Genomic DNA, 22,964 nt, shown 5'->3' with positions numbered 1-22,964 from the left:
ACAAACTGAGAAATTGACATACTTTCATACCTTTTATGCTAGTACAATTAAATCCTTTATCAATATGACTTGGAGAACTTGATTTGCAAAGCTAAGATTCACTAAATTTATAACACAAATGCTTTGACACATAAGCATTAATTAAAAAAATAAGAGTCTATTAGAAAATTGCTTGCCAAAGAGCCATATACTTATTGCATATTCAAACCTCTAGTCTACTACAGGGGTATATCTACCACAAAGGACTAGCTATAGGAGATACAAAGAAAAAATTTGACTTTGGTGTCATTTCAGTCGCTTTTATGGAGACAGGCATCTATCCTACACACCATTGTCAAAATGTCTTGGTTTCAGCAAACTGGGAGAAAACAAAACAGGGCAAGCAGTAAGAGAAGGTTTTTTTAATTCTATGGAAAAAGGAATGATAAAAGATAGTGGAATTGAAAAAAAAAACCCAACACTTTTTGAAGCCCCCTTGTATGGTACACATTCCGATGCTTGCTAAAAATGCAGCCTTTAGTCAACATTCATCCAATAGCGATTCCACAAACATCAAGCTGGCTTTTTGTGCCTGAGATCCTGGAACCAAAAGTGTACAATCTTCTCACCCTTTAAAAAATATTAACAACAGCTTATCAGCAACTTTACATTTCCTACAGGATCCTGTCCATTCTACTTGGTCTATGTATTACTTACAAAATGCTCTGAAGCATGCTGGGTGTTTGCATCCCAGAGGCTGTGGCCGCAGGGGCGGCCAGCAGGCACGTGGAAGGAGCTATGCTAGAAGGGCTCAGGGGTGTTTCCATTCAAAGACATTCCACTTTTAGTTTGCTTAACTGTAACCCTCTATGAATTTCTTTAGAAGAGCTCCACTGCTCAAAGAAAAAGGGCAAGGAAACAAAACCCACTTCTGAGGCACTGGTGATGTGGGAGGGGAATCTTGTTTTACTACTCTCCCTAAGCCACTCCTTCAGTTTTCCTTCCATCTTTAATCTAACTTTCAATGTTTAAGGATTCTTCCACTACATTACGCATCATTCACTCTCTCAGGGTGTCATTTTTTGTGTGTGCTAATAACTTGAGTCCTGTCTGGTACTGAAGCATATGACCTTATGATTTTGTCATAGAAGGAGTAGAAAATAAACCAATTCATACATTTCCTAATTTCCCAAATTAATAAAGCATTTGTCAGTTTACTAGCCAAAAGTTAGTTAAATATGTGCATAAATTAGTTTCACTAGTATGAGGTGAGAGGCAGTGTTTTCTCTTGTATTCCCCAGTAGTTTATTAAATCAGTTTTATATGTTGTTGTTGGTAGGTGCCCTAGAATCGGTTCTGACCCACAGGGAACCCTATGCACAACAGAACAATACACTGCCTGGTCCTGTCCCATCCTCATAGTTGTTCCTGTACTTGAGCCTATTGTTGCAGTCACTTTGTCAGTCTACCTAGTTAAGGACTGTCCTCTTCTTCATTGCGCCTCTACTTTATCAAGCATGACGTCCTTCTCTCCATAACATGTACAGCCTGGCCTCAAAGGGACACTCTGACCATACTTCTTTCAAGAAAGATTTGATGATCCTTTTGGCAGGTGATGGTACTTACATTATTCGTTGCCAGCACCACAATTGAAATGCATCACTTCGGTCAGGTGCACCTAGTCTTCAAGGTAACATCTTTGTTTCTCATTACTCTAAAGAGGTCTTAAGTAGCAGATTAACCCAATTCAATGCATCATTTGATCTCTGACTGACTGCTGTTTCCATGAGCATTGATTGTGGATGTAAGCAAGACAAAAATATCCTTGACAATTTCAATCTTGTCTCCATTTATCAGGATCTTACTTCTTGGTCCAGTTGTGAGGATTTGGGTCTTCTTTACATTGAGTTGTACTCCATACTGAGATCAAACAGTGCAATCCTTGATCTTCATCAGCTTCAAGGTCTGCTCACTTTCAGGAAGGGAGGTTGCATCATCCGCATACCACAGGCTGTTAATAAGCTTTCCTCCAATGTTGACGCCGAATCCTTCTTCATATAATCCAGCTTCTCTAATTATTTGCTCTGCACACAGACTGATTGAATATGGTGAAAGGACACATCCCTGGCTTCTACCTTTTCTGATTTTAAACCATGCATCATACCCTTCTTCTGTTCCCGCAACTCTCTCTTGATCCATGTATAAGTTCCATATGAGCACAAGGAAATATTCTGGTATTCCCTTTTTTTTTCTTCAAGGCAATCCATAGTTTTTATGACCCACACAGTCAAATATCTCTGATAGTCAATGAAATACAAATAAACATCTTCCTGGTGTTCTCTACTTTCAGCCAAGATCCATCTGACATCAGCAATGATAATCCTTGTTCCACATCCTGTTCTGAATACAGCCTGAACCTTTGGCAGCTCCCTGTCAATGTCCTGCTGTAACAGTTGTTTGATGGTTCTCAGCAAAATTTTACTTGCATGTGCTATAACTTAGCTTCCTGTTGGGTCACAATTCTTTGGAAAGGGGTACAAATAGGGATTATTTCTCGTCATCTGACCAAGTAGCTATCTTCCATATTTCCTGCACAGACAAGTCAATGCTTCCAATGCTTCTTCAGTTTGTTGAAACATTTCAATTAGTGTTCCATCAATTCCTAGCACCCCCCTTTTTTTTTTTGGCTAAGGCTTTCACTATAGTATTTCAAGACAGACCGTGAAATGTCCTTTTTGACTACACATGCAAAGCCATTCCTGCTGTGTCTGTCATTCCTAGCATACTAAACCATCTAGGTTTGATTCCAAATGGCCAATACCAGTCAACTTGAGTCCACAACACCTAGAATGTTGATCTTTATGCATTCCAATTAATTTTTGATGACTTCCAATTTTTTCAAGATTCATACTTTGTACATTCCAAGTGCAGACTAGTTGATTTTTGCAGTGGTTTCTCCTTGAGTCATGCCCCATCAGCAAATGATGGTCCTGAAGGGCTTACTCCCACAGACTTTTTACCTCATCCACATCATTATGACCGATGCTACTATAAGAAGGCAGCTCCTCTTCAGTCATCTTTTGAGTGCCTTCTGACCTGAGTGTCTCGTCTTCTGGCACTATCTCTGATAATCCTCTGCTTCCAAATATGGGTTTTCAGTATCTGACACTGTTTCACTGCTATCCATAAGGTTTTCAATTAGCTAATTTCTCTGAAGGGGACAGCCTGTTTCTTTTTTGGTAGTCTCTTCTTAATCCAGAAGCTCTGCTGAAATCTGTTTATCTTGGATGACCTTAGTAGTATATGAAATACCAGTGACATAGCTTCCAGCTTCACAGCGACACACAAGCCACCACTGAACTACAAACTGACAGACAAGTGCTGGTCTCACATTAGATCCATTGTAATTTTTGTATGTGGTGCAGAGTATATATCAAGCTGGTTTTCACATACGAGGAGTAGTCAACTGTTAAAGCATCATTTGCTGAAAACGCTATCCTTTCTCCATTTAATTGCGCTTGCAATTTGGCTGAAAATCAACTGATTATATGTAGGTCTACTTCTAGACTCTCAATTGGGTCCTACTGATCTATTTGCCTATGTTTATGCTAATATCTCACTAAATTGTTAACTGTAGCTTTCTAAGTCTTGAAAGCAGTCTTCAACTTCGTTCTTTTTTCATGTCATTTTGGCTATTCCAAGTCTTTTAATTTCAACTTAAGTTTTAAAATCAGCTTGTCAGTTTCTACAAAAAGCCTGCTGGGATTTTGACTGGAATCCTGTTGAAGCCACAGATTTATAGAAAACTGATCATGTGAACAATGAGTTTTCTGACACACATAGTATTTCTCTTCAGTTATGTTTTAGTCATTCACCATGATATTTAGTTTTCAGAGTCTAGGTTGTAGAATTCATTATGTTTTTGTTCCTACTATAAATGATACTGTTTTTAGACTTGCAATTTTTTACTGTCAGTTTACAGAAGTAGTGATTTTTGTATATTGTTCTGGGACCTTGCTAATAAGCTCATTTGCTAGTTTTAGATGCTTTTTTTTGTAGATTCCATAGGATTTTCATAGAGATGAGCATTTCATGTGACCAAGGATAGTTTTGCAATCTGGTGGCTCTTGTGTTCGTTTTCTTTACCTTGGTGCACTGGTTATAACTTACACTACAATATTGAACAGAAATGGTGAAAGCACACATTGTTACTCAGTTACCTTTAAGTATAGTGTTTGCTATGTGTTTTCCATTGATACCCTTTTAAAAAGACTGAGGAAGTTCCCTTTAGTTATAACTTCTGTGAGAGTTTTTATCAGGAATAGAATAGATGCCGGTTATCTTAAGTGCTTTTCCTGCATCTCTGAAGATGACACTACTGTTTATCTTTTTGTTCTGTTAATAGTTTTACTCTGCACACACGTGGGGGGGGGGTCACCATAAGTCAGAATCAACCCCACAGCAACTAACCACAAGCTAAATTGCGTTCCCTGATGTTTCAAACAATCATCCAGCCCACCTTCCTGAGATGAACCAAACCTGCTCAGGAAGCATTATTATTTTTAATATATTTCCAGTTTTATATTTTCTAAAATTCTGTTCAGAAATTTTCATCTATATTCACGAGGGTCTTAGGTGTTGGGTGCTGCCTTAATAAGTACTATCACCAGTGGGTGGCTTTAAAGATCATATTTTAAGTCTCTTGTGCTACAATTTGGGAGGGTCTATGTCCAAGTCAGAACCTGGCTCTATGAAGGTCCTTCCTTGTCAGGACCATGAGGCTTTTCTTTACATTTTTTTTAAATCATTTTATTGGGGATTCGGACAATTCTTATCATAATCCATACATAAAACCATTGTGTCAAGCACATTTGTACATTTGCCATCACTATTCTCAAAACATTTGCTTTCTACTTGAGCCCTTAATATCAGCTAATTTCCCCCCTCCCTCCCTACTCCCCCTTCCTCATGAACCCTTCATAATTCATAAATTATTATTTTGTCATATCTTACACTGTCCGACATCTCCCCTCACCCCCTTCTCTGTTGTCCATCCCCCGAGGGAGGAGGTTAGACGCAGATTCATGTAATCGGTTCCTCCTTTGTACCCCACATTCCCTCCACCTTCCAGACATCACCACTCTCACCACTGGTCCTGAAGGGATCATCTGTCCTGAATTCCTTGTGTTTCCAATTCCTATCTGTACTAGTGTACCTCCTCTGGTCTAGCCAGATTTGTAAGGTAGAATTGGGATCATGATAGTGGGGGGGAAGGAGACATTTATGAACTAGAGGAAAGTTAGATGTTTCATCCTTGCTACACTGAACTCTGACTGGCTCATCTCCTCCCCACAACCCTTCAGTAAGGGGTATCCAGTTGCCTACCGGTAGGCTTTGAGTCTCCACTCTGCACTCACCCTCATTTACAATGATACGATTTTTTTTGTTCTTTGGTGCCTGATAGCTGATCCCTTCAACACCTCGTGGTCACACAGGCTGGTGTGCTTCTTCCATGTGGGCTTTGATGCTTCTGAGCTAGATGGCCGCTTATTTATCTGCAAGCCTTTAAGACCCCAGACACTTATCTTTTGATAGCCGCACACCATCAGCTTTCTTCACATTTGCTTATGCAGCACACGTTTGTCTTCACTGATCATATCAGGGAGGTGGGGCACCCATTGATGTGATTTTTTTCTTTGATGTCTGATACCTGGTCCCTTTGACACCTTGTGATCACACAGGCTGGTGTGCTTCTTCCATGTGGGCTTTGATGCTTCTGAGCTAGATGGCCGCTTATTTATCTGCAAGCCTTTAAGACCCTAGACACTATATCTTTTGATAGCCACGTACCATCAGCTTTCTTCACCACATTTGCTTATGCACACATTTGTCTTCAGGGATCGTGTTTTGACATTTCTTAAACTATAGATGGTTCTTTACATGGTTGGTTCCGTGTGTGTGTGTGTGTTTAATATATTCTTTTTATCAGGCATCTCTTAGAAGTCATTAAATTATTAAATTTAGGGATCATTCCACAGCATGACCTCATTAACATTAACCAAACCCCTATTCCATAGAATCATATTTACAAGTCACCAAAAAGCCAAAGCCAATGCCCCTGAATTGATTCCAACTCATAGCAACTCTATCTAAAGTTTCTAACAGTAAAAACCTCTTATGGAAGCAGATAGTGTCATCTTTGTCCTATAGATCAGCAAGTGGGTATGAACCACCGACCTTAAGGTTAGCAACCCAATCCCCACAGTGCCACAAGTACAGGAAATAAAATTTCATGGCAACTTTTTGAAGGAAACAATTCTATTAATAACACCAGGGATAGTACTTGGTCTGAAGTTTTCTAACAGTGTCTTTACCTGTTTTTGGTATGATAACCTTATAGAATAAACTGAAAAAATCTCCTTCACGCTACAATTTTCCTTATAGAACTGATATTGTTTCTTCAATAAATGTATGGTCGAATTTACCAGTACAGTCATCTGGACCAAGAGTTTTCTTTGTGGGAATTTTAGCCAAAATTGAATTTTTCTATTACATGTAAGACTGTATTCAGCTTATCTATTTCTTCTTGGCTATGCAAAAGCACTTGAATGGGTACATTATAACAAATTAGGGTTAACACTGAGAAGGGAATTTCAGAACAATTACTAGTGCTCGTGTGAAAACTATATACACAAGCAGCAAACCAGGAAAGGTATACATCAGGGTTATAAACTATCATCATACTTATTTAATCTGTATGATGGGTAAATAACATGAGAAGTTGGACTATATGCAGGAGAATGAGACATCAGGATTTGTGGAAGGCTTACTAACAACCTGCAATATAGAGGTGGAATAATTTTCCTTTGCTAAATAAAAGCAAAAAGTACTTGAAGCACTTACTGATATCAAAGACTACAATGTCCAGCAAAGGTTACACCTCTACATGAAACAAAAATCTTTACAACTGGATAATGGAAAAATCCTAGAGTTGTAAAGGATTTTGGTATACTTGGATCCACAATCAACCACCATGGAAGCAGCAGTTATAAAATCAAATGATGAACTGCATTGTGCAAATGTGTTGCAAAAGATCTCTTTAACAAGTATTAAATAACAGTGAGGTCACTTTAAAGACCAGGGTGAAGCTGGTCGAAACCATAGTATTTTCAATTGCCACATATACAGGCTAAAGTTGGGCAATAAACAAGGGAGATTAAAGAAGAATTAAGCCTCTGAATTTTAAGGTTGATTAGGAATACTGAATATACCATGGATTGCCAGAAGAATGAACAAAACTGTCTTGAAGTGTAGCCAGAATGCTCCTTAGAAGCAAGAATGGCAAGACTTTATCTTAAGTACTTTGGCCATGTTGTCAGGTGGGGGACCAAATCCTGGAGAATGTCAGGCTTGGTAGACTGACTGTGGTTTTAACAACCGTTTAAACATAACAATGACTTTGTTGATGAAATAGGACCATGCAAGGATTCTTCCTGTTGTATACAGGATCACTATGAGTAGAAATAGATTCAAAGGCACCTAACAACAATAATTTCTTATGGAGTTAGCTTCAGTAGTTTGTGTCTTTCAAGGAATTTGTCTTGGTCACACAAGTTATTAAATTAACTAGAATAAAGTTGCTCATAACATTCCCTTGTGATCATCCTTTAATGTAGAACTTATAATGAGATCATCTTTCTTACTTGTAGTTTATGTGCAGTCCATGCCCTCTGTTTTATTCCAGAGTAGCCTGGCTAAAAAGCTACCCATTTCATTGACCTCAAGAGAAAAAGTTTTTGGTTTCAGTGATTTTCTCTGTTGTTTTCTGTTTTCTCTTAATCGATTTTGGTTTTATCATTTTCCTTTCTCATGCATTTTTAATTCATATTTTCCTGAGGTGGAAACTTCGGTAATACATTTAAGATCTTCTTATCTAATATAAGTAGTGTTTGACACTTACTTTTTTAATAGCATTCCACAATTTTTAATAAGGTTTAAAAACATTTCATTCAATTGAAAATACTCTTTTTATTTAGAATTACTACTTGGTTTCCAAACATTTCGGGACTTTCCATATATTCATGTTATTATTCATTTCTAATTAAAGGCTACTTTGTACAAAGGACATACTTGTGTGATCAGAATTATATTAAGTTTACTGACTCATTTTATAGCTCAGAATATCATTTATCTTGGTAAATATTCTTTGTGAACTTGAAAATAATTCATGTTCTATTTATTATAATATAGACATAAGAAAATGTTACTTGTTATATAATATATAATAAATATTTAAATAGTATAATAGAAAATGTTAATATGTAACAATATGATAATGCAGGGGAAGGGAATTATTTAATGTGGTTTTCTAGTCAAAATCTCTGACTCCCACCAAATGACTTTTCTCTGCATGAGTCTAATAAGAACGTGGGAAAGACACTGGCCGGATTCACCTCTGAGTAACTGTGAACAGGATTCCTTGGAGTGGCATCCCGAAGTGTATAAAATGAGCCCTTTGAGAAGCAGGATGAGGGTCCTTACTACCAGCAAGTCACGAGTGGAGTGAGTCTTCTGCACCCGAGATCTCTGCACTGGGCATCTTCTGGATCCCAAAGACAGCTATACAACCAGAGGGGCAGCAGCAGAACCAGAAGTCAAGAGCATGGGAAAGAGTGATGGACTTCCCAACCCACGGAGCAAGTAAAGATGAGGGCTTTCACACAAGGAGGCTTGCTTGTGGAGTGGGGTGCTTCTGCGCACTTCATTGGGAAAAGTGACTTGCTGACCCACACAGAAGTGGAGCTGAGTGCCTTCGTTCAGGCTGAGGCTTTCAAGAGTGCGGTGCCTCTGGGAACTTAATTCAGGGAGCTGGGTTTACTATCCACCCAGCTTAGGCATAAACTGAATGTCTTTGGGTCGAAGCTTATAGCAGAGTGGTATGCCCTTTGGGTATTTGTTAGCAGACTTACCAGGCATGTCCTGATAAAACACTGAACCCTGAGCATTTCTCACTGGCTTTACAACTTACTAAGTTCCTTAATAAGCCCTTTAGTTATGGATTTTGTTTGAGTTTTGTGCAGCCAACATAGTGAATATTAGAAACAAGAGAGGTAAAATAATGGACAGGGTGGATACCCACAGCATTCAGATAAATGGCCCGTCCTATTCTCTGCCTAAGCCAGTTAACTCTCACGTCACTAGAATCTCATTCATTATTCTCAAAATATTTTGCAAATGGCCTCATCACCTATTATTTCATTTACTAGACATGACAACGTCATATTTAAAGTTATTACTCACTCCTCATTGAACAAGTATGAGGAGGCTTCAAAAATTGGTAAAAAATCGGAATGAAACAATGAGATTTTCCCACAAACTTTTTAAATCTCCTAAAATATTTTGAATGCTTACCACATGCAGTATTCCAAAATAAAAACAATGCTGAAAAGAGTCAAGATTAATGTCACATAATAATTTGAAAATAAAACCTGAGCTTTCATAAGGTAATTTTTAAATTAAAAGATCATTTTATTGAGGCTCTTACAGCTCTTACAACATTGCATACATCAGTTGTGCCAAGTGTATTTGTACATATGTTGCCATCATCATTTTCTAAACATTTACTTCCTATTTAAGCCCTTGGTATCAGCTCCCCTTTTTGCCTTCTCTCCCCCCACGCTCTCCCACCCTTGTGACCCCTTGATAAATTATAAATTTTTATTGTTTTCATACAAGGTGTCTTGATTTACATCCCTAGGCAAGTAGTGAGGACAAACAATTTTCTCTGTGATCTCTCCTCACCCTCACAACTTTGCAAATGACTTACCGCCTAGTTTTCAGTTAAGAAAGGGTCTGGCCTTCTAAATGTGAAGTGCATTCTCTTTATACTGTAGGAAGCAGCAGAGTAATCAGAGGGAGAAGGCGGAGTTTTTACACTCTTCCAAAGCAGTGTACTTTGCATTGCTACATCCTTTGAAGGGCTGAGCGTTTAGACTATTTCCACCAAAAACCCCATTTGAGAGATAAGAACCACACAAAACCCGACACTCCCTGCATGGAGTCCCCGCAGACTCTGAGCGGAGACACCCTGCAGGACGGAGTAGAACTGCCCCGTGGGTCTCTACCTGGTGGAAAGCCGTCTAATGCATCACCCACTGGGCCACCCAGGGAGGGGAGGACACTGAGCACCACACACAGGGCCTGGCAGAGCACCCGTTCCACAAACACGCTGAATACATGAGTAAACACACAAGTACATTTCTTTTCTAATTCTCTACATTTCCCTTCATATCATCCTGCAGTGAATGTGGCCATCATTGCATTAACAGTGTATAAAATTTCTGTACTCATTTTTAAAGTAATTCTTTTGGGAAAATTATTTCTGCTGATCCCATATGACAATAAGTAACTGGGCAGAAATTTAGTTATTCTTAGTGGCTTTGCAAGAGCTTCATCAGGCTGATTAAAATGGAACCACTGAGAGCACAGCATCAGAGTAAAGCAGCAGGGTAAACAGAGGTTAGAGACAGTGGTGGCCAAATGTTAAAAGATACTGACAACCAGGAGTCATGACTGACGGAGAAAAGATAAGGAGCCCAGATAGCTCTCTTCCCAGCACCGGTCTGGAATGCCACTTCCTAGCCTTTACCCATTTTGAGATAGGCAGAACATACAGAGATCAGAGAATTTTTATACTTACTGGTAAATGTTCAAGTAATGAAGTTACACTCTCAGACACATAGATTATGCTTCCATCTGTCATGATTGCTAAAAAAAAACCATCAAGAGCCTGAAATTAAACATAATGGTCAGTTAAATGGAAATTTAAAAAAATTCATATGATAGAAAAAAAATTCTCAACTAAATGACAGGGCATTTGATATAACTCAATTAAAAATAACCAGAGTACCATCCAGATGCTAATTTCCCCTTTAAAAATCCTTATTATACATTTTTGTGCATTTAAAATATTTCTGGAAAAAAAGAGTACTATACAGCAATCTATTGCCCAGTTTCTAAAAGAAATCATACGAGGGGGCTTCAAAAGTTTGTGGGAAAATTCCATTACCTTTTCATTCCATTTGTCCATAAACTTTCTCAAGGCCCCTGTATATACATAATGACTTATTTCAGGATGCTACCATCTTCAAATTACAAAGGCACACACACAAAACCTATGATAAACTTTCAATATATTAACCAAGAGCTTTCACTGAGTGGAGAGAAATATACATCTGGGATAAAGTGAAAGCAAATGGTAGGAAATCAAGCTGGAAAACTAGACTGTGGGTCAGATCCTGAAAGGCATTTTGAGCGATGACATCGGGACCTTGGTCTCTTTACAACAGGAAGTCAAGAGAAGGTTTTAGAGCAGGGTTGTGCTTCAACAAAAGCAGTCCAGTAGTTCAAAGTTGGATTGAGAAGGAAAACTGGCTTTTGGAATAACTGGGGAAATTAAGGAAGATTTGAACAAAACAAGTAAGAACAGAGTAGAAAGGATTAAGTTAACTTAGGCAAATACTGAGAAACATGAGGTTAATGGTCAGGAAAGAAGTCAGAGGAGAGATACAAGACTTAGTAATTAATCAGACTGGTACTTTACATATTACATTTGAAAATCGTAGACCCACAGTAGTAACTGAAGAAATGAAATCTGTAAATGAAGATGCATGCTAAAGACAAAGCCTTGGGGGTTGTTTGTGGGGATTATCTACACAAGGGAAGTAGTAGGGAGAAAAAGCCAGAATGAAAAACAGAGTACATTGTGTCAAAGTCACTGGAAGACAGAATGACAAGGCAAGTGAGGCGAGGAAGAGAGATGATGGCTCAATGTAAAAGGAAAGAAAACACGACAGGATATGAGAAAACTAGAAATGACTAGGCTACTTTCAAAAGAGTCATTTCGTGAGGGAGGTAAGTGCAACGGCCTGTGTTTGGGGCATTTAGAATATTTAGACTATTCTAAAGTAGCTTAGAAATGAGTGATCAGAATCAAAAGGCTATAATAATCCCCACTGTCATTAACTTTAGAAGAAAAGGCAGTTATTTTGAAGGGGGAATCAATTATCAGGGAAGACTTGTTATGCTTTTAAATAAGAAAAACGAACATATTTTCAAGCAAAGGGATAAGAAGACTCAGTGGAGAAGTTGTTAGAGATAGAGAACACACAGAAAATAAACTGTAAAATGGTTTGGCCTATTATGACAGTTATTTTCTTGCTCTCAAAGGAGAGCTACTTCCACGAGGGGCTAGGCATCTCTTACTCAACATTTTCTCTGTGCTAAGTAGGCTGTGTGAGGCTAGACTCTCATCTTTGGAAGCGCCTAGCATCATGTGTATGGTTCACACAGTGGACTATGGAAAAATGCACCCCACCCTCCCCAACTTCTTCTATTAGGAGACAGATTTACCCCTGAGAAAGTCTTTACTTGGATACAGGTCTACCTTCTAGAAGGGCTCAGACAAACCTATTCTTCGCAAATGTCCAGAGAAGAGTAAATATCTTATATTTTGAGCAAGCTCAAAATTATTTTTAAAACTTGTTAGTAAAAAAAATAGTGTCAGCTTTAGGATCAAATTAATCACTACTATGATAATCTACATTTACACAGGGTATCTATATGCCATCTTCTGTACAGAAAATAAACCAAAATAATTTACAATTCTATCCCACTGCTCGAACCAGAGACTGACCTTTTAGAGCAGGCAAAGACTAAACAGAAAAAGCCTCCAGCAGCATTTCACACAGGGACGAGGCACAGAGAACATGCCTTGCCAAGAAAGAGAGGTTAACAAAGCAAAACAGAAAAGAACTCCGCATTCTAAGACTCTATCTTCTCCACATTGTGTATGCTTCATCCATTAAAACTGCTGACCTCCATATTTGATATCTACCTGATTTCCCATAAAACAAAGGACTCCAGTGTCTGCTTAGCATTTTGTCTAGAGAAAACTGAAGAGGAGGTTCTAAGGACAAGAATAGTACCTCCTTGTGGCTGACAGGGCACTAGCTTTTCCCTCCTACATTACTGGACCACACCTGCCAGCAGCCAGGAGAAAAGACCTGCAGACTTCTACATTGGCTCACACAAACAGGTGGCTTCACACACAGATTTGATCAGGCTAAGCTGATTTCCTGGCCTATTCTCCAGCACGCTAGGGTTGTTTCAGGTAAAACAGAGACAACAAAGGAGGAAGAGGCAGCAATGGTGACTGTGGAGTCAACATATTCATTATAAGTGCATTTTAAAGTCTTTATCCCAGTTCTTCCAATAAAGTGTTATCTGGTCTTGTGCAATAGGAACTTTTCTGACTTCATCTGTAAAACGAAGAGGCTAAACGGAATGATTTAACCTCTTCTACTAGCAGCTCTAGCATTCCAAGATACAGCCTGCATCTGAAATGCAATGATTAAACATGACTAGCCAACAGTAAGGAGCCCTGGTGGCAAAATGGTTATGAATTGGGCTGTGATCCAGAAGAACAACAGTTTGAAACCACCAGCTGCTCCTCCAGAGGAAGATGGGGCTTTCTACTCTGTAAAGAGTTACAGTTTCAGAAACCCACAGGGGCAATTCTACCCTGTCTCACAGGGTCACTATGAGTTGATATCCAGTCGATGGCAATGAATTTTGAGAGAAAGTCAATCGTAACACAATTAGGTTATATTCTAGTCAATTAACATCATTCAAAGCAAAATATTCTATTTCAATTTTGAATTCAATTATTCTATAGTCAATCAATACATTTAGCAACAGTCATTGCAGGATACCCATCTTCCCGACATGATCACTGAAGACAGACGTGTGTGTAAGCAAACGTGGTGAAGAAAGCTGATGGTGCCCAGCTATCAAAAAAGATGTAGCATCTGGGGTCTTAAAGGTTTGAAGGCAAATAAGCGGCCATCTAGCTCAGAAGCAACAAAGCCCACAGAGAAGAAGCACACGGCCTAAGCGAACACAAGGTGTTGAATGGACCATGTAGCAGACACAAAGGAACAAAAACAATCATTGTGTGATCACCTTCCTCACATAATCGCTGAAGACGAAAGTGTGCATAAGCAAGTGTGGTGAAGAAGGCTGATGGTGCCCGGCTACTGAGAGATATAGCGTCTGGGGACTTAAAGGCTTGAAAGCAAACAAGCGGCCATCTAGCCCAGAAGCAACCAAGCCCACACGGAAGCAGCACACCAACATAGGTGACCGTGAAGGGCAGAGGAGACCAGGTCTCCAACAACAAAGGTGGGGTGGTGGTGAGAATCACATCACCATGAAAGAGGGGGAGTGCGTGATGGGGACCCAATGCCCATCTGTAGACAGCTGGACACACCTTCCAGAGGGGTAGTGTGGAGGAGATTGGTCACTCAGGGTTCAGTGTAGCAACAATGAAACTAAAAACCTTCCTCTAGTTCCTGAACGCTTCCTCCCCTCCCAATCATCATGACCCCAATTCTACCTTGCCTTGCGGACCTGGTTATACCAGAGGATGTACAGCGGTGCAGTGGGGATCTGGAGGCACAGGGAATCTACGACAGACGAACCCCTCAACACCAGCGGTGGGAGTGGCGACACCAGGAGGGAAGGGGGTGTAGAAAGGGAGAACCGATCTTGGAGATCTATGTGTAACCTCCTCTCTGGGAGATGGGCAATGGGGAGGTGGGTGAGGGAGACGCCGGGGAGTGTAAGATAAGATATAATAATTATTTACAAACTATCAAGGGACCAGGGGTGGGATTGGGGAGGGAGGGGGACGGGGGAAAAAAGGGAAACCGAGCTGATTCAAGGAACCCAAGTGGAAGGTGAATTATGAGAATGACGAGTGCAACGAATGTATAAGGGTGCTTTGCTCAACTGATGTATGTACAGACTGTGATAATAGCCTCATGAGCCCCAATAAAAAGATTAAAAAAAAAAGACTTTAGGCATGTCAAATCAGATTTGAGCAAACATTTGGACCCAGGTTGCAATACACACACATTCATATATATCTTCCATCTTGATAATATTAATTTTAGATATCAACTGCAGTAAAATACTCACTAAATGTACAATATACAGGTCACATATTAAAAGTGAGTAGATCTATTTTTCAGGAATGTGATCCTAAAAGTTGAGAGAATAATTGTAAGAACATTAATTTATATTTTCAAATTTTAAGATTAAAAAAGGTTTCTCTGCTTTATGCTGTAAGTAAATGTTACAACATCTAGAATTTTTTCTTTGACACAAATGTATACATTTGCCACAAGGCTATACTATGACTGGAATCTGAAGGCATTATGCCAAGTGAAATCAGTCAGTCACAGAAGGATAAAAGTTGTAGATCTATTGTACATAAAAATACAACGGAAAGCAAATGCAGAGAGGTCAAATTGGTCAGTGGTTACCAGGGGCAATAGGGAAGTGGTTAACAGCCATAGAAAAATCACACAGGTGAAGAGTACGTTGCATGCTGATCACTGTAACTCATGTCAATACGCTTCCCCACCTCCTGAGTGCCATCAAGTCAATTCCAACTCCTAGTGGCCCTGCAGGCAACACTAGAACTGCGGGTTTCCAAGACTGAAACTGTGGGAGTAGGAAGCCTAGTCTTTTTCTCCCATGGAATTGCTGGTACGCTGAAACTGCTGACCCTGTGGTTAGCAATTCAACACACAACTCCACTACACCAGCGGGCCTCCACTCAGTAAATTTACACCCGTAAAAAGCCAAATTTGCACAAACTGCAAGGTTAGATATATTTACCAAAAAACCGTCAAAAACAAAAACAAACAATAACCCAGTGAGACTGCTTATCAACAGTCCAGAACTTCACAGGCATCAGTTAATTGGCCTACTAACAAATTTGTGTACTGCCTCTATTGACTTCACTGCTTAGTACCTGGGGTCCTAAAAGTGTGCAACAACCATCGAAGACATGACAATTAAGTCTCTATTTGCCTGGAGCCAAACAAGAAGAGTCAGGATGAGGAAGAGGATATGGAGTGTGTGGCTGATTGCTGCCATGAACTGCCTCTTTTGCAGGAAACTAGAAGTGGGTGGTGGCCAGCTACTATCACTAAACATTTTAATCAAATATTCTGCATAAGAATCCTGGTCAAAGACGGGGAAAAGTAGAACAGAATGTCAAATTCTCATGAAATACAACCACAGGAGCTAGATGAACCCCCTATTGTACTGAGATAATTTTTACAATTTAAGCCAAACATATGCCTTATGGTCTTCTTAGGACCAAAAAACAGTTTAACTGAACTAGTTTTAAAAGGTCTGTCTTGAGCATTATGTTCTTTTAAAAACAATGTATATGGCATCAACTTCAAAGATTAGACAGGAACCATCTGAGAGAGAAATAAGTCAGGGCCCCAGAGTGAGAATGGCTGAACAATTCAGAGAATGTCATCACTGGTACTGAATTGCACCTGAAGAAATAAATGATTTATCTTTGCTCGTTTACATTACTGAGCATTCAAACCCGCTGCCTTTCCACCACAGACAGAATAAATCAATCTACATTGTAACAAGATCACTAGGTGGTTCTTAGGAATTAGTTCAAAACCTTGGTATATTCTCAACAACAAAATGATCTGTCCATTGCCAAGAAAAATTTCAAGACAATACTTGTCTGTTTATCTTACTAGTGAACAAGTAATTTCCTTCAGGTAGGTTATCAACAAATAAGAGTAGCTATTATACCAATTACTGAATTCATGAGAAATTTTTCACACATAGCAAAGTACATAGAAGAACTTATTAACAATGTACTGAGAAGATAATCATAAAATAAAAATTTGAGAATAATTAAAGGAGCTATTTCTCTTCTCTGTTGTAAGCTTGATCATACTTTCATAAAATGCCAAAATAGATCATTTTGTCTGTGAAACTACTACTTGAAAAACTGCTAACTATTTATAAAATAGGCTTCTACAAATCTGAAGAACTGCTGGTTACTTAGCTAGCTTTCACTAAAGCAGTTTCAGGAGAGGGGTGTGCATGGCAGCCGAGAGCTCGGGCTCAGAGGCCAATTCGCTTACAATGAACCCTGGCTGAGCACCGTGCTATGCTTCGCTGTGTTACTTTAGGCAAGTTTCATACTCTCCTTTTCTCTCACTCAGTTTGCTCACCTGTAAGTAATATACAGACAATCATGGTGCTTACTTCAGAAAACTGTTGAGGATTCAATGAGTTCATGTGTGAGAAAAGTGCTCAGTTTTTTTCATATTTGAGCCATAGATTTAAATTTTTACAATATATTCATATTCTAACATATTTTCAAGTGGTAACATTAGCTTTAAAAAATAAAGACGAGTGAATCCAGCATTTACTATTCCATCTAAATTAAAAATTAGTTCATTATTTGCAAAATAGTCTATCTGGATTCATACATTAGTTAATATTAAAAAGATACCTGAGACGTGGCCATTACATACATATACATGATGCAGAGAAATGGTTAAGGTCTAAAATTAAAGGCCCCACTAATATAGGCGAAGAGGCTAGCAAACTGCTTCACAACCCATTGCCACCTCAGTTGTTTCCCTGTATTTCCTGTCTACTTCCTGTTATGGGAATATTTTCTTTCTCTAAGACCTCAAAATAATGTGACATCACTGCTTCCTATTTATCATTAGTTTTTATGTAATTGGTATTAATTCTGCGCACTCTGTGTGCATGGATGCAGGTACTTATGTTACTCCATATAGAAAAGAATGAAATGTAGAAAAATAAAATTAACAGGTATGAGAGGGGTAACATTTTTGTGAATTTGCTAATTGTTTGTAATAGATGCTATGTTCTGCAACTGTAAGCAAAAATGTTGTCAAGTTGCATTGCACTCAATTAATATAACCCTTCCAGCCATAATCCCTTATGTGATATATAGTACTTCTGGGTTCAATTCACCTGTGGTTGATGTCTCATTTGGGGCATTACTGCTAACAAACAGGAAATGGCATGAGACTGAGTTCTGACCTTAGGAGCGGGTGTGATTCGGACCACATGCTTTGTTTAATGGTTATCTTTGTTACCGTTACTTACAGTGGATGCAAGGAATTACCTACTGCAGATGAGAGAAGAAAGAAAACTCTCCGGAGTGGCCTGGGAAAAGGCCTGGCTGATTAAGATTTGTAGGAGGTCATGCCCCCTGGAAACATCCTGCCAGAGCCCCCAGGTTATATATGCATAAATAAAATGCAGTCCAGAGGTTGAGAGCAGATGATCACATTTAATGAAATGTAACTGCACCATGTGCTCAACTCCTACAAAACGACTTTTCCTTGCGTGGGTCTGGTAAGAAGGTGGGGAAGATACTGAGAAGATTCACCTGTCAGTAATTGCGAAGAGGTTTCCCTGCAATTCCATCCTGCTGTGTATAAAATGAATCCACTGTGGGGTGGGGGAAGTGAGCTCATCGCTGGCGAATGCCAGGAGTGGAGCACATCCTCTGGCCTCAGCATCTGGCCGACCCTTGCCTGACCTTCGGACTTTGGACTGAAAGGCACTTCCTTGAACTGCCGGTGAGTTTTGTGGGACACTGCAGTGATTCACAGAACCCAGAAACATGAGGGAATATACTCGAGGGAGAAGTGGGGGAACAATGGAGCACACTTTCATCTTGCAAGAATTGGGCTTTTCAATCTCTTGGAATTAGTTTGGTATTAATTCTTATAATTAAACACAAGTGTTTTCAAAATAATTTTGTTAGAGAGGACAGTTGTGAAGACATTCCATTTATAAATATCTACTTCAAGTAAGAATTGCTTTTCAAATTATATTTCACTTTTTTATATTTGAAAAAAATACATTTATTACTTTGTGTGATTTTTAAGGCGAATTTTAATGTCCTGTTAAAAAATAACCTATTAATAGAATGCATTTACTAAGTGATGAATAACACATTAATTCTTTGTTGCATGTTGCCATAATCATCTCAGGTTAAGAACTTGTTAGTTAAAAGCTTTTGATTTTTATTAATCCTCTCAAAAACTCAGTACTGAAAACTTAGCATTATTAATTTACTATACAGTATCATTTGCTTATAATACTTGCTGCCATTAAATTTAATTGAAGACATAGTTTACATTAGATCTATCTTGAAATTTCACATTGCAATGAGCCTTTTCAATATTAAAATAGTATTGCTAAAACCTAATTAAAAGCTAAGAGTTGTATGAGTCCCTAATAAAATGTAAAAGAAGAAAAGAGAAAAAAATGATTAGGGCAAGGACTGTGCGGATGTGCTTTATACAATTGATGTATGTATATGTATGAACTGTGATAAGAATTGTATAAGCCCCAATAAATTGTTTTAAAAAAAAAACCTAATTAAAAGCAGCCATCCATGAAGTTTTGATTTTGAGGAAAATTATTTTAAAATGAAATCTGGACGTACCTCTAGCATTAACTGTGTAAACTCTTCATTACTAAGGAATGTAGGTTTCCAGTCCTGTGGAATTTCACTCGCATCTGACTGTGCCGTGATTTCTGTGAACAAATGATGGGACACATTAGTGGCGTCCGTAACCACCATGGGGAGCACCACAGTCCTACAAATGGCCTCCTCTGTACCCACCCTAATTATAGATGAGATTATAGGCTTTAACATTTAGGATTCTAAGACGTAGAAGGTTCAGATCCTAGTACAATGAAATATTTGAGTTACTAGGGTAAATTAGCTTATTGAGCTTAATCTCTTGGGAATGTTAGCCTTTGTTTTTCTCTGGGGAGCTTTGATAGCCTGTGTTGCTGAGATGTCTTCTTGCTTCCCACAGCAACCAAACATTACAAGTCATCTATTACTACCATTAAGAACAAGACTAATTGTGCTTGCTTCGGCGGCACATATACTAAAGAACAAGACTAATTAGATCAAATTTTCTCGAAGCATCATGAAATAATTATTACTCCCTCTTCTTTTCTTGCCATTCAACTGTCCAATAACTTAACGGTGGAGATACAGACAAGAGCTGGAATAGGCCAACATCAGCTAAGCCGCTAACCGCAGTTCTAAACACCAGCTGATCTGCTGGAGAGATGAGGCTTTCTACTCCTGTAACGAGTTAGTCTCTGAAACCCGCAGGGGTTGGAATTGGGTATATGGCAGTGAGTTCGGTTTGTACAGTGATTTTTGCTTAGGATCCTCTTTGCATTATGTTCTTAGTGATACTAAGAATTTGGAGATCTTTGGGCACACAATTTAATACAATTACTACTATTTTATTTTGCTATACACTTTATTAGCTTTGAGAAAGCTAATCATAGTTAATGGAACCTGACCAGTTTAGGTAACATTTGTTTTTTCCATTTTAAAATGCAAAGATGTTAAAACAAGGCAGAATGAAAATGATAAAAGTTCTATATTGTACATAATACATCTGTAAAACATACTTTGCAGTCAAAATTATGGGCTTTAAAAAAACTACCAGATAGATAAATAAATATAGCATATTAAACTGGCACCTAAACCTTGGCATGTTAAAAATGCCTACAATGGAATATGCAGAGTAATTTAGAAACAGAGCCATCGACTGTGTCATGGCACCCTGCTCCCCAGCAGGAATGATATCAATCAATTATATTGATATATAGAGGATTTAAACCCACAAGTTAATCCCATCATGTTTAGTGCATCTCATGCCTATTTTAGAGTAATAAGTACACAAGAATTTCTTTTCAATTTAAGGCAGATTTTATTCTTATGAGAAATACATATTCAATTTTAGAAAGCTGATCTACTTCATGTCAAAATTAATCTACTGTCGGGGGAAATACATGCATCTAATTTCAATTCATTTAACATATGATAAGGGACTGATTTCAGAGTGTACAACCTAAAGCGGCAATGAGGCTAGAGAAAATCCTATTCTATTTGTAGAAGTACAATGTAAACAATAAGGGTGGCAATAAACAGAGAAGAAATGCTGACACACGTAGAGAAGAGTCAACAGTTTGACAACTGAAGGATACCAAAATCCATACTCTATGATAAACTGTATTTTTATGACTGTCAAGATGATTTTCTTTAAGTTAACAAATAACAAGTGTTTACTTCTTAGAAACACACTGAAGCAAATAAACCAGCCAACTCCTCTTTTTAATGAAGGCCTTCGTGGTCTGCTTCTTGAATTTCTTTCACACCTGTAACTTCTTGAGAGAAACTGTGTTCCAGGTCTGTGTGGGTTGAGGGACAAGCTCTTGCTGCTCCTCTGTGTTTGCATATACTATTTTCCTCTGCATAAAATGCAATTCTCCTTACTTAATATGAAAGAAAGGCAAGGAAGAAAGCAACTATCTTGAAGGCTTCCTGGATACGTTCTTTCCTCTGCGTTTTGCAGCACGTCTGCAGTTCACAAGCACAATTATTTGTACAGTAATTAGGTGCTATGTTTGTCCCCCAGCTTGAGTTATATGAGGGGCCAGCAGGATACAGTTAGCACTAAGTAAATGTTTGAAAGAAAGAACATGTTTGAAAATTTCAATGAGAAAAAACAAAGGTTTTCTCTCCTATCTAAGCTAAGGAAACATTCATAAGTACCTGAGGTACTACCTCCTTATGCTCTAAGGGACCAAAAACAACAAACAAAAACACCAAACTGTTGCCATCCAATACAAGGCAGGTTGGAGACTGAAACTCTTTTACAAGAGTAGAAAGCCTCCTCTTTACCTCGTGGTGCAGCAGGTGGTTTCGAACTTCTAGCCTTGCAATTAGCAACCCAACACGTAACCTCGAGGCCGCTGGTTCTCAACCTTCCTAATGCCGCCACCCTTTCATACAGTTCCTCATGTTGTGGTGACTCCCCAACCATAAAATTATTTTCGTTGCTACTTCACAATTGTAATTTTGCTACCATTATGAATCAGGTGACTCCCGTGAAAGGGACGGTCAACCCCCAAAGGGGTCGCGACCCACAGGTTGAGAACCACTGCACTAGGCCAAGGTTCCTCTTTAAGAGAAAGATTGTTACATATTTTTTTAAAAATTACAAAGTAAAACTTTACCTTTATGTTTTCGTAAAAAATCAATGCTCTTCTGTAAAACAGTAGATTTGTCCATCTTTCTAGCATTACCAGGAAGCATGGATCCCAGTTCTTTAATGAGAACATTAAATTGATCTCTACGCTTCTTTTCAGACTTGTTTCTTGACACTCTGATGACATGAGAAATTTAAAAGCAATTTTAAAACTTCATTTAGTTACAAAAATAAGTTATACAGTGCTCACTTTGAACATGACCACACAGCATGCAACTGTATCAACATGTTGTGTGCTGTTGGTTCCCATTCATAGCCACCCTTTAAGGCAAGAGTAGAACTGCTAATATTTTTTTCTTAAATTAAAAACAATGTAACTTTAATTTGGGTACTAGTGTTTCAACTCAATTTATCATGAAAGAAAATTTTATATAAGCATTTGGGCATACATGTTTTTATGAAAATGGGAGGACAAACTGCATTCAAATCTCAAATTCTATTTAATCTAGAATTTATCAAGGATTACACTTTCCAAAAAAGATTATTGTATTACTGGTACTGTTTGTGAAGATACAAATTATTAAGTAACATCCAACCAATATAACTTTAAGTCATAAATAGAAATCTAAAATTGAAACCTTCCTTGTGCCCAACCTTACCCACACATTCTCCCCCTTTCTGCCACTGGACGCCTACATCCAGCCTCTAACACAAAGCTGAACCCACTTGTCTGCGTCTGTCTCTCAACCAAGCAATGGACTCCATGAGAACAGAGCTTCACATTCTTCATCAAGGCACGGACAAGCACATCACTTAATAAATAGGAAGGACTCAAGATAATATGTCCTAAGTGCACAATCACTGCTATTGTATGGAAGCAACTTAGGAAAAGCACAGAATAAACAAACATTTTTAATTCTTTGCTGAACTGTTTTGCTAATTGATTTTTATAAAATGTAGTCATTTATCAGCTCTATTTTGGATAAATTTCAGTACAGCTCTGGTTCATTATTTTTGGCT

General features: G+C 38.5%; 1 protein-coding gene across 10 annotated transcripts in view; it reads right to left on the bottom strand.

Moving 5' to 3' along the window:
* CLOCK (clock circadian regulator) overlaps window positions 1–22,964 on the bottom strand; it is a 103,645-nt gene that overhangs the window by 29,518 nt on the left and 51,163 nt on the right. For 9 of the 10 annotated variants that reach the window (XM_075544293.1, XM_075544294.1, XM_075544297.1 and 6 more), the window contains 3 exons: window positions 21,973–22,121; window positions 19,367–19,458; window positions 10,679–10,768 (listed from right to left, as the gene is read on the bottom strand). In XM_075544293.1, coding sequence (XP_075400408.1) covers window positions 10,679–10,768; window positions 19,367–19,458; window positions 21,973–22,121 — 331 coding nt within the window. Of the gene's footprint in view, window positions 1–10,678; window positions 10,769–19,366; window positions 19,459–21,972; window positions 22,122–22,964 lie in introns of those variants that run through there. The other variant, XM_075544298.1, reaches the window with a different exon arrangement.

Source organism: Tenrec ecaudatus, chromosome 3 (genome assembly GCF_050624435.1).
Source record: "Tenrec ecaudatus isolate mTenEca1 chromosome 3, mTenEca1.hap1, whole genome shotgun sequence".
NCBI lineage: Eukaryota > Metazoa > Chordata > Mammalia > Afrosoricida > Tenrecidae > Tenrec > Tenrec ecaudatus.
This window is presented reverse-complemented; position numbering and strand designations above follow the sequence as displayed.